The following is a 13,182-nucleotide window of genomic DNA, read 5'->3' on the forward strand; positions in this document are numbered from 1 at the left end:
CACATGTGATGCATTTTAGTGTAGCCAATGCTGATTCCAGGTTTTGGGGAGCTCCCTCAGTGGGCCCACTTCCTCACTGCTGTTGCTGCTGTCAGTTTGCTTCCCACTCCATCTGAGTACTTTCAGCACCTTCCCCAAGCAAAAGGAGAAAGCATACAGAGGTTACAAATCCATTTTAATCATCATCACCATCACTGCTAGTTAAGGATGGGAGAATCAGCAATGTTCAAGGGCACTGAGGTTTTCCGGGCTCCACCTTGAAGCTCAGTCCACATCACTCCCATTTTCTTTTGTGATCTGTTATTATTTTAGTTTGAGTGGAGAAGTGTGCAATTTGGTATGCATTTTTTTAAAGTGTGAACCCAAATACAAATTTTACTCTCATAGACTACAGTGTGAAAATGTGTTAAAAAAAAATTAATGCCCATTTTTAGAGTGTTCATTTTTCTAAAGCATTTGTTGTTGTTGTTCAGTCGTTCAGTCGTGTCCGACTCTTCGTGACCCCATGGACCATAGCACGCCAGGCCTTCCTGTCCTGCGCTCTCTCCCGGAGCATGCTCAAGTTCATATTCATTGCATACGTGATGCTATCTAGCCATCTCATCCTCTGCTGTCCCCTTCTCCTTTTGCCTTCAGTCTTTCCCAGCATCAGGGTCTTTTCCAGGGAGTTTTCTCTTCGCATTAGGTGGCCAAAATATTGGAGCTTCAGCTTCATTATCTGTCCTTCCAATGAGCACTAAGGGTTGATTTCCTTTAGGATGGACTGATTTGACCTCCTTGCAGTCCAGGGGACTCGTAAGAGTCTTCTCCAGCACCACAGTTCGAAAGCATCAATTCTTCGGCGCTCAGCCTTCTTTATAGTCCAGCTCTCACAGCCATACATTACTACTGGGAAAACCATCGCTTTGATTAGACGGACCTTTGTCGGCAAGGTGATGTCTCTGCTTCTTACTATGCTGTCTAGGTTGGCCATAGCTTTCCTCCCAAGGAGCAAGCATCTTTTAATTTCATGGCTACAGTCACCGTCTGCAGTGATCTTGGAGCCCAAGAAAGTAAAATCTGTCACTGCTTCCATTTCTTCCCCTTCGATATGCCAGGAAGTGATGGGGCCAGATGCCATGATCTTCGTTTTTTTAATGTTGAGTTTCAAACCAGCTTTTGCACTCTCCTCTTTCACCCTCAACAAGAGGCTCTTTAGATCCTCTTCGCTTTCTGCCATTAGGGTGGTATCATCTGCATATCGGAGGTTATTGATAATTCTCCCAGCAATCTTAATTCCGACCTCTGATTCATCCAACCCGGCATTTCTCATGATGTACTCTGCATATAAGTTAAATAAGCAGGGTGACAATATGCAGCCTTGTCGTACTCCTTTCCCAATTTTGAACCAATCGGTTGTTCCATGTCTGGTTCTTACTTTTGCTTCTTGACCCTCGTACAGGTTTCTCAGGAGACAGGTAAGGTGGTCTGGTACTCCCATCTCTTTAAGAATTTGCCACAGTTTGTTGTAATCCACACAATCAAAGGCTTTAGCGTAGTCAATGAAGCAGAAATAGACGTTTTTCTGGAATTCTCTTGCTTTCTCCATGATGCAGCGAATGTTGGCGATTTGATCTCTAGTTCCTCTGCCTCTTCGAAACCCAGCTTGTACTTCTGGTAGTTCTCGGTTCGCATACTGCTGAAGCCTAGCTTGTAGGATTTTGAGCATCACCTTGCTGGCATGTGAAATGAGCGCAATTGTGTGGTAGTTTGAACACTCTTTGGCGTTGCCCTTCTTTGGAATTGGAATGTAAACTGACCTTTTCCAGTCTTGCGGCCACTGTTGAGTGTTCCAGATTTGTTGGCATATTGAATGCAGCACTTTAACAGCATCATCTTTTAGGATTTTAAATAGCTCGGCTGGAATACTGTCATCTCCGCTAGCTTTGTTGTTACTAATGCTTCCTAAGGCCCACTTGACTTCACTCTCTAGGATGTCCGGCTCAAGTTCAGTGACCGCACTATCATGGCTATCAGGGACATTCAGATCTTTCCTGTATAGTTCTTCTGTGTATTCTTGCCACCTCTTCTTAATCTCATCTGCTTCTGTTAGGTCCCTGCCTTCTTTGTCCTTTATCATGCCCGTCTTTGCACAAAACGTTCCCTTGAGATCTCCAATTTTCTTGAAGAGATCTCTAGTCTTTCCCATTCTGTTGTTTTCTTCGATTTCTTTGCATTGTTCATTTAAGAAGGCCTTCTTGTCTCTCCTTGCTATTCTCTGGAACTCTGCATTCAGTTGGGTATATCTTCCCCTTTCTCCCTTGCTTTTCGCTTCCCTTCTTTCGTGAGCTACTTGTAAAGCCTCATCAGACAGCCACTTGGCTTTCTTGCATTTCTTTTTCTTTGGGATGGATTTCGTTGCTGCCTCCTGAACAATGTTACGGACCTCCGTCCATAGTTCCTCAGGCACTCTGTCTATCAGGTCTAATCCCTGAAATCTATTCCTCACCTCCGCTGTATATTCATCAGGGATATGATTTAGGTCATACCTGAACGGTTTAGTGGTTTTCCCTACGTTCTTCAATTTAAGCCGAAATTTTGCAAGAAGCAGCTCATGATCTGAGCCACAGTCAGCTCCAGGTCTTGTTTTGACTGACTGTATAGAGCTTCTCCATCTTTGGCTGCAAAGGACATAATCAATCTGATTTCGATATTGACCATCTGGTGACGTCCATGTGTAGAGTCGCCTCTTGTGCTGTTGGAAAAGAGTGTTTGCTATGATCAGCATGTTCTCTTGGCAAAACTCTATTAGCTTTTGTCCTGCTTCATTTTGTACACCAAGGCCATGCCTGCCTGTTATCCCGGTGATTTCTTGACTTCCTACTTTGGCATTCCAATCCCCTATGATGAAGAGGACATCTTTTTTTGGTGTTAGTTCTAGAAGGTGTTGTAGGTCTTCATAGAACCGATCAACCTCAGCTTCTTCGGCCTCAGTGGTTGGGGCATAGACTTGAATTACTGTGATGTTGAATGGTTTGCCTTGGATTCGTACTGAGATCATTCTATCATTTTTAAGATTGTACCCCAGTACTGCTTTTCCCACCCTTTTGTTGACTATGAGTGCTACTCCATTTCTTCTAAGGGATTCTTGCCCACAATAGTAGATATGATGGTCACCTGAATTAAATTCGCCCATGCCTGTCCATTTGAGTTCGCTGATTCCCAAGATGTCGATGTTCAATCTTGCCATCTCATGTTTGACCACCTCCAGCTTACCTTGATTCATTGATCTGACATTCCAGGTTCCTAAACAATATTGTTCTTTACAGCATCGGATTTTCTTTTCACCACCAGACACATCCACAGCTGAGTGTCCTTTCGGCTTTGGCCCAGCCGCTTCACTCTTTCTGGCGCTACTTGGAAATACCCTCTGCTCTTCCCCAGTAACATATTGGACACCTTCCGACCTGAGGGGCTCATCTTCCGGCGTCATATCTTTTAGCCTTGTGATACGTTCCATGGGGTTTTCTTGGCAAGAATACTGGAGTGGGTTGCCATTTCCTTCTCCAGTGGACCACATTTTGTCAGAACTCTCTGCCATGACCTGTCCGTCTTGGGTGGCCCTGCACGGCATAGCTTATGGCTTCACTGAGTTACGCAAGCCCCTTCGCCACAACAAGGCAGTGATCCATGAAGGGGTTTCTAAAGCATGCATTTTGCTAATATGATAACAAGCTCAGGAATGTTCAAGCTTCTTCTCAAAATCACCCTCCCATTCAGGTTCACAGTTGCAAATGGGGCAAATGTGAGTTAGAAATGAATGACAACAAAATTACCATAAATCCCTACTGCTAGTATGAAAGAGCCCTTTATCTCCATGCCAGAAAGAAGCTTCACCTGCTACATTTCTGTACATCAAGCTACTCTTTAAAGTGCACGAACATTGACAGCTGGAAAAGGTGGCGAGGTCAGTAAGATCACGCCATTGGCTGCAAGACAGTAATGGCATATCATTAATGAAATGGGATGGTGTTAGGGATGCTGGAGAAATTCAAGATGGACTAAAATGAGCTCAGATTTCTAAGAATTCAACCTGTGGAATCCAGTGTGGAGCAACACCCTCAGGCCATGCAGAGTCTGTGGACTTCCAGATGATTTTTTTTACTTTCCCGAAATGTACGCATATAAATTCATAAGAAAATACATACGCTTCTGCTGAGGAAACGTTGAATGGAATGGGGGAAAATATGCTAAATGTGATGTACTAAGGTAAATTATGTACATCCCTACATAAATCCTTATATAATTATTTACGTATTTTTCTACATGATGAAAAAAAAATATTCTCACCCGCCTGTGAGCGGACAATGAAACAAAAGGCACCTGACAATCCACGAAACACAGACGGAGCGGATTTTACACAGTGCGTACATCCCTAGATGGTGTAGCCAAGATGAATGGGCTGGAAAGATGCTATGGCAATAAACCAGCACATCCTAGTATGTACTTGACTGGATTTGAATGAGCTGGTCATAAGGCAGACAGAAAAGTCTCATTGGCTGTTCTTCAATCATTAGGCTACAGACATTTGTCAGTCCACAGACCACATCCTTCTGTTAGTTTGCATCAGGAGACTTGGATCAGTAAATTGCTTTTAGATGGGAAGCCCTCTGTTCCCTTTCTGGAATGTCTATAACAAAATTTTGCAGTGTGGCGTGCTTCTGTTTATTTTTCCAGTCACCCAGCTATGCTCTCCTCCATGCCATTCCCCCTCTCATCTAGTTTTCCGTTATTTCCCACAACAGCTGGTCAATATTCTGTGGCCACTGAGCACACTCAGCCCTCACTGGACTGTTCTTTGGCATTTCATTACCCCACCCCCTTTCCAGAGCCCACTGTGAGTACTGACCTTATGGGGTGAGCTACATGCCACACAGAACTCTGACATCACACTCCATACAGGCCTCTTGGATAGCAGATTGCAGAGTAAGACACAGTCCTTGGATTCTTAGTCTTATGCCAGCAGACTCTCTCCAGTCACCACTGGAAGGAAAAGTCTCTGTCCACTCCTGATTCCCTGTTTCTCCAAACCTTGGAGCATGTTGCAAGAGCAGCCTGACTTATAAGAGATAAAATAAGTGGTCTAAAGTAACCAGCCAAACCCCCTTCTTCTTCTTAAGGTGCCATCTCCTATCGGAGGTTAGCTATCATTACAGCTATTTTCATTTTTGACACCACTGCTCTGAGTAATTGACTAGAAGTACAGCTAAACCATTCCTTCACATTCTTTAACCATGATGTTCATCTTCTTCCCATTGCATCATTTTCCTTCCATTTTCCCTTGCATCATAAGTTGGAGTATGCCATATTTTTCACCTCGGATAATATGACCAAGGTATTGGAATTTTCTTCTCTTGATGATATTTATTAGTTCTGTTTGTTTGCTTACTCTGCATAGTACATTCTCATTTGTTACTCTATCACTGTATGATATCTTCAACATGCATCAGTATATCCAAATTTCAAAGGATTTAATTTTCATCTGATTGTTCTTCTTAAGTGTCCAAGCCTCCATCATACCATCTGAATCTTTAATGCAAGATTAAGGTCCCAATTACATAATAATTGCTTCATTTTAACAAATGCTGTTCATGCCATCTCAATTCTTATGTTGAGGTGGCAAGAACAGTCTTTTGCAATTGAAATGTTAATTTAAAAAGATAAGGCAAAAATATGATTGAGAGAGGAAAGCAGAGCACAGGGTAAAAAAAACCCCAATTTGGTATCTAGCTAGCCTACACTTGAGCCAATGAAAGTTGCACACTTACATGACAGGAAGAGCATGATTTTTCATGATGATTTAGATGGAGGAAATACCATTGGGGAAGCACCCTGTCTTTATTTTGGGAGAGAAGAGGGTGGCTGTAGGGATGTGAGAGCATGCCTTGTTCAAAGCCCCGAACACAATCGCAAGTGTGAGCACATGTCCACCAAAATGTTTGCAAATTGCTGGACATGTGCTTGCATTTGATTTGCCCAACTTTCCTAGTTTGATTTTGGGCAAATGTCCTAATTTACGCAAATTCCCCCTGTAGACTGAATCAGCCCCACATTAGTCTATGGAAGAAAGCTGTGCAGATTGGGGGAAATTTACGCAAGTGTCATGTTTGATCACTGCTCAATTTGCACAAGTTTCCTCTTCATGCAGAGTGAGTGGTGACTGCAAATGCAAACAGGAATCTGGCACAAGACAAGCAACAAGATGAGGTTCGGAGAATCCTAGTGATCTTGAACATTACCCATTGCCCATACCTAGGTGAATGACTGGCCACTCAAGAGAGCTCAACCAATGGGAAGGTAACCTGAGCCAGCATGTGGAAGGTCACATATGCACGAAAACCTGTGGACATGTACAGTTGCCTGGGGAATTATCACTTTGCCTAGGTAGGGGAAGAGACAAGAAGAGAATCCATTCCCTGGCTGTCATGCTAGATACTTCTATTCAGCATCAAAACCTCACTATATGGATTCCAACTGAAAGGTACTGGCTCAGTCTTGAAGGAATTGAATTCTTGGACTAGGAAAGTTTTAAAGGGCCAGGCAGGGCATTGGCAACCCTTTCTGACATCCCCCACTTTTAGTGATTATTATTTTATTTTTTCATGTTTTTGGTAAAGATTATTTTTGTACCTATATAAAACTTGGGGTTTCCCCAGTTTGCTGATACCATCAATACACAAAAGGAAGGTGTCATTTTGGCAACATAAAGGCCAGCACTCACCTCTGAACTTCAAAGATAGAAAGGAATAATTCAGCTATATTAGCAATAACAACCAGCCATCATTTTTGGACTTGAAAGCTGCCAATTCGAACCTTGGCAGATGATACTTTAAAAGAGAAGGGTTTGTATCTCAACTGAAGGACAGGTTTTATATGGGAGGAGGAGGAAATAGGGATGCACGAAAGTCACTTACCTGGTCTCGCAGCTTGCTTCGCGGTGGGGGGGAGATGCTTCGCTGCTCCCCCCGAAGTTCAGGCCGGGGGGGGAGGCTTCCCGCCTCGCCCGGCCAAAATTCAGGCCGGGGGGGAGGCTTCCCGCCTCACCCGGCCGAAATTCAGGCCGGGGAGAAGCGCCCTGTCTCCCCGGCCGCGAACTTCAAAAGAAAAAAAGAAAAATAATGCCCCTGTGATAGGCTACGTAACGATTAACGTAGCCTATCACGGCTAGATCTGCAAAGTCAGCTGTGATAGGCTACGTTAATCGTCACGTAGCCTATCACGGGTGACTTTGAAAAAAAAAAAAAGCACGTACGCAAATGGCGGCCCCCATAGGGAGCCGCCATTCGCGTTCCTTATTTGGTCCCTGTAGTCTACATAAAGATTTACGTAGACTACGGCGAAAATAAGGGCAACGCAAATAGCGTTGCCCTTATTTTCGCCGTAGTCTACGTAAATCTTTACATAGACTACAGGGACCAAATAAGGAACATGAATGGCGGCTCCCTATGGGGGCTGCCATTAGTCGTACGCGCTTTTTTTTTTTTAAGTCACCCGTGATAGGCTACGTGACGATTAACGTAGCCTATCACGGCTGACTTTGCAAATCTAGCCGTGATAGGCTACGTTAATCATTACGTAGCCTATCACAGGGGCATTTTTGTTTTTTTTTTACTTTTCTTGTAATGGCGGTGGCGGCAGCCAGTCAAAAGACCGGCTGCCAACCCTGCCCCTGATGAAGACCTGCCAAACCACCGCCGGGACCCGCCACCGGGAGGGACATTCGTGAAAGGTAAGTCCCATCCCGGGGGGGGCGGGGGGTGGGGGAGCAGAGAATTTCTCCCCGAACAACCTTTGGAGGACTGAATGCATTGGCACTCGGCCCCCCGAAGTTTTGGGGAGAAATTCTCCCCCATCCCTAGGAGGAAACAAAAACTGTTCTGCAGAGTTCTCACCTGTAATATGGACTGTAGCATTAAGAAACCGCTTGAGACTCCAAGGATAGTTTCCAACTGAAGCAACGACTCTTGCCCCGTACATGCCTCTGTCCTTTGTCTGGAGTTGAGTAATCATCAAGCTGCAGTCTCTGTTGCTTAAATCTCCTACAAACTTTACCCGACCCCGAAAGGCGGGACTTGCAAGTTTCATGTGTTCCACTGAGGTTTTGGAGCTGTTGTACAATAGGCGGCCATAATAGTGATTCCAGACATCCCAAACAGGCTCAAAATACCAAGCCAAAGAAGTGGCATTGACTACCCCAGAATTACTCATTTCAGTGATCTGGCATGGAATCAACACACAGGATCCTTTCCAGGCAATCAGGGAATTGGGGTTTATGCTCAGTGGGCTTTCACCACATAGGAAACCTGAAATGGGAAAAACACATTGGGAGATGCTGGTCAGCTCCCCACGGTCCACCAAAGATGATGAAGATGTGCATCCAGATCCCTGATGTAGCACTAGACTCCATTTCTTCATATAGCTATCCCTCCCCACCTTGCCCCAATACCACATGGCCAAATATTTGGAATCTGAGAGGATGTCATGATCCTCCGAGGGATTTCTCATCAGACGAAGATCTAAGAACCTTGGAGCCAGATGTCTCAGGGAACAGGCCACTTCAGAGGATGCCAGGCTGTTAAAGAATGTCCTGGGCCCTTGGAGGGTATGGCTTCAGATCTGGCCCCTTAAGAGGTGGTCTGCTTCTGAGGGGGATGATGAGCCATCACCTAGCTCCTCAGAATGCTGGTGCCTAAAGATTCGGGCTAGGACAGCAGTCAGCTGAAGGAGTGCCTGCTTGCAGAAGAACGTTCCTGGAGAGTAAATGCCTCCTTATGAGTAAGACTTGTGTCAGAACTTGTCAATTCCCAAGTGAAGGGGGGAACCTCCTAAGGGGAGGACGAAATTGACACGTTCTTTGACAAGCAGGAATATGGCTCTGCTGGGCTCAACCAAATAGTGTATGGAAAGGATGAAACTGACGAGGATATTTACAAGAGGGGAATATGCCTCTTTAGGTCTATTGTAGAATATAGGTGGACTTGCAATTGTCTGCATGTGTGCAAGGTGGCTGAGAAAAAAATATATATATTTTTAAAAAATGACCCCATTTAAAGACCTGAAAAAAATGCCACCATTAATTTTAAAAAACCCAGAATCTGTGTATCAGATTGACTTGCTACATATCGAGTTAACACCAGTGTGGGGAAAGGAATGAAATCTTCCAGGTCCATACCAGTAAAATCCACCAAGATTTCACCCCCCAAAAAGGTATTTTCATATATTCCTGGTTTTTGAGAACAGAGCTATGTGTGCCATTTGGGCCTGATGTGCACTCCTTAAACTAGCATGATGCCCTCAGATATAGTGGAGGATGCTATCTCATTTCCAGTGTTGAAGTAAAATTCAGCTGCCAGTCCAGTCAGCTTCTGTATATGGAAGGGGGTGGGGTTACCCTGTTCTTCACCTCAGGCATCAAATGTCTTGGGCCAACCCTGCTCCACCCTTAGAACATACAAGACATCCCCAGGCCAAGTGGAATCTCCTGTACATGTTGCTTCTGGTGTGGTTAGTGTTGATCCTTGCATGACTTGAAAGTGAGCACTAAAATACCCTGGTACAGTGCAGGCTCCTGGGCTCATTCTTAGTTTTTGTTGAGGTCTGTGCCTTTTGAAATTCCAAGGTGAATCTTCCAAAGAAAAATGACAAAGACTTTGAAATGCCAAATTATACATCTGTATATCCGACCTCTGATTTGTGCAAGTTTTCATTTTGGTACGTACAATGATCTTATCAATGGATGAAGTCGGCTTTTAACTCACAGAGCTGTGCTTCCAAGGGAGGGGGTTTCTATGAGTGGGTGAGGGGGTTGAAGAGAGCAGCCTCAGCTCTGAATTGCTGCATAAAAATATCCACTGGTGGTTAGAAAAGAGACATGGAGGCCAAGATGTTGGGGGTTTGTACTCGGTTCTGGGATGGGAAAGGACTGTTGCCTAGGGGTTAGAACAAAGGAATCAGGATCATAGGTTTTTTCATGAGTTAATTTCCCAATACCTCTCTCAATAACTCACAGTTAACACGCAGCATGATAGTTGAGGATTGCAATGTTCCCACAATGTTGCTGACTTCACATGAGTAGTAGCCAGAGTGTCCTAAAACCACTTCTGTAATGATCAACATTTTATCTGCAGAGTTCAGCTGAAGCTGTTTTCCATTGTGATGCCATGTGTAAGTGATATTCTGCGGGACTGGCCTTCCCACTTCACACCTCAATTTAACATGGGTGCCTTCTTTGATCTGCCCTGTTGGCTCTTGCCAAATTTTTACTACCCTGGGGGCAACTGCAGGAAGAGAAAACAAAGACAAAGCACCACATGGAGGCAGCCTCATGATCCAGGCAATTGATTGCAGGAACCTGGCACCACTGAGGGATTTTCTGCATGCTGATTCCACAGCAAGAGAGCCATGGTGACAAAATAGGCATCCCACTTATCAGCTTCAAAGACACATGCATATTGCACTTGGTAGCCCTGTTCCCAGCACCCCCTTCCTTCTTCTCTCACCCTTAAAGTCTAATAGCATCAAAAACATTATCCAAAGGAATCTGCTTGAGGGGTGGAGCTCGATGACAACTCAGCTTTTACAGACTTCAATCCATCCTCTGCTAACTCAGTCTGCACCAAGTTGGGCCAGTTAGCAGATTTTCCACGTTTTGTTTTGTTTTAATTTGTGCAGATTTGCTTAATTTCTGCAAATTGTGCAAAGTACAGCTACAAAGTATGCAAATCTCAGCCACAATTTGTGCAAATCATGCAAATTGTGGATGATATCCAAAAAAACCGAGTGACAACAATCCTCCCCTGGAGTTCAGGAAAAACCTGTGGCTCGGCTAGCAAATGTAAGCTGAGTCAGGTGGGCAGTGGAAAGCCGTTGAGCCCAAAAAGGGCTGGATGTCCAAGTGACAGACATCCCTAGTTTTTGCTTCAATTGGTCTTCTTGCATAAGCTGTAACTGACAATGGCCCACAATTTCTACAATGTTCCAAGTTTTTGTGAAACACAATGGTACCAAACATTTGAAATCCACAGTGTATCTTCCAGCCACAAATGGGCTGATGCTGCAAAAGGCTCTGCCTACAACAACATGGCATCATCCCCTGAGTCATAAGTGAGTGAGCCAATGCTGCTTGTATTCAGCTTGCAAGCCCTGCATTTGTCATGTAAACAGGTAGAGGAGATACATGTGCTGTGCACTTGGGCCACATAGCTTGGATGGATCAGGGTTGTGGAATAAATGCACACACACACACTCATAACTCCTCCCTCTTCCTGTGAACATGCTCTGTTTGCCAGTGATGGATGCTTCTGGACTTCCAGGGTATGTAGAAAATTACAGTCTTACTCACAGTGAACATCCAAAGTGACTTCTGGGGATGAAGTACAGCCAATACTGTTGCACACTTCACATTTGTAAGAAGTGCCTGGTTCTGGCGTTGCAAGGAAGGTCAATAGCTTTGAACCACTATACGTCATTTCAACTGTATGGAGATCTGACTTAAGCCATTTGTACCAGTTCTCTTCAGGGAAACTGCTGCCCACAGAGCAGTTCAGTGTGACAGTGTCTCCTTCCTTTATGGGCAGATCATTTAAAATGTGAACCTGGACTTCCTTGGGAGCATCTGGAAAATCAGATCAATAGGTCTCTTTGTGGAGGAAATAGATGATGACAATATTACAGTGAATATGCATACACAAAAGAATAGGGGAATGTCCCTAAGAACCAGTCAAGAAAAATAGGGATGAAATGCACACACGTGCCTATTAGAACAGGAGATTATGCGCATTGGGACATTTTCAGCTAATGTGCACCACTGCTAATTGTTGTCTAAATACTAGCCTTTTTTTCTATATCTATGCCTAGTTCCCAAGACTAGAGACAAATATGGACAATGGCTGGGGAAAAGGCATTGCTCAGTGGTAGAACCTATGCTTTGCATGCAGAAAGATCCAGGATCAATCCTTAGCATGTCAGGTTAAATGATCCTAGTGAGAATTGCTGAGAAATTCCTATGACTAAGTAGATCACTGCCAGTTCATAGACTAGGTGAGGAATGGCCATATGCTAGATACATCGATATGAAAGGAGGTGTAAGAGTTAAAAGAAGAAGAACTGGTTGGAAACATAGGATGCCTGAAGGAGATAAAATGGGTGCACTTCAAGCCCCTTTTCAGATGTAGTTTCCCATCCCAATTTGGAAGGAACTGAACTGCAACTGAACACTGTCCTACTACAGCAAAGCAAGCAACCAGGAAACCCAAACATCCAGATGTTGTGAGGATTAGGTGAGGATGGACAAATCTGTCAGTTTCAGTTTCTCGCTCTTTCTCATTTTTTACAATCTTAATTTCAGTTGATCCTGAACTTTCAGGAAAAAAAAGTGGGCATGAAAATCTATACACATTTGTGTGTACATTTCTCCTAATACATTTTTGTACACAATGTTGCATAATATACACATCATTACAAGGTTGTGTAAAATTTGTTCTGTCCATGTTTTGCAGATTATCAGGCACTTTTCATTCTGTCGTCTGCTCATCAATGGAATTGGATGGGGTTTTTTAGTTCCCAAATTTGCACAAATTTGCACTTGCAGAAAATGTGCAAATTCCTCCAAAATGCACAAATCCCCCCCAAAGTGCACATGTCTATGGGGGAAATGCACATTTTTGGATGTGTTTTTGTTTTGATTTTTTTAAGACTTTTTATTCTATTTTTATCTTTTTAAATGAAATAAACAGTACCAACAACCTAATCAATAACTACAGTTTCCCAACAATACAGTATTGGGTGTGTGTGTGTGTGTGTGTGTGTGTAAAAAAATTGCATACTTTTCTGTGAGTAAATTTGCCCAAAGGTTAGAAAAATGCTCCATAAGTCTGAGGAATCCACTTAGCGGGAAAAGCCAGTCTGCTGTGGAATCTGTGGGTCAGATTCATAAAAATCTGAACTCATTTGGTTCTGTTTCAGATTTCTTCGACATCCCTAATAGTTGGAAGCATTGTTTTTTGGTCCAATGTATTTTAATGGTATTTACACACATATATGCATTTCCGTGTGCTCATTTTTGTATGCATTTTTTGAATGGAGAACTCAAGTGCAAAATTTTGAGAAATATGAATTTCAAAGGACAACTGAGTTTTGGTTCAC

General features: G+C 43.7%; 1 protein-coding gene across 1 annotated transcript in view; it reads right to left on the minus strand.

Annotated features, from left to right (window-relative positions):
- The window catches only part of LOC146337851 (B-cell receptor CD22-like), a 44,749-nt gene that overhangs the window by 22,359 nt on the left and 9,208 nt on the right, over window positions 1-13,182 (minus strand). Inside the window, exons 4-6 of the mRNA XM_084815354.1 lie at window positions 11,381-11,653; window positions 10,047-10,316; window positions 7,932-8,342 (exon numbers count right to left, since the gene is read on the minus strand). Coding sequence (XP_084671480.1) covers window positions 7,932-8,342; window positions 10,047-10,316; window positions 11,381-11,653 — 954 coding nt within the window. The remainder of the gene's footprint in view (window positions 1-7,931; window positions 8,343-10,046; window positions 10,317-11,380; window positions 11,654-13,182) is intronic.

This window comes from Heloderma suspectum, chromosome 10 (genome assembly GCF_057233095.1).
Source record: "Heloderma suspectum isolate Gila_16-S chromosome 10, 16-S_ref, whole genome shotgun sequence".
In the NCBI taxonomy this organism is placed as follows: domain Eukaryota; kingdom Metazoa; phylum Chordata; class Lepidosauria; order Squamata; family Helodermatidae; genus Heloderma; species Heloderma suspectum.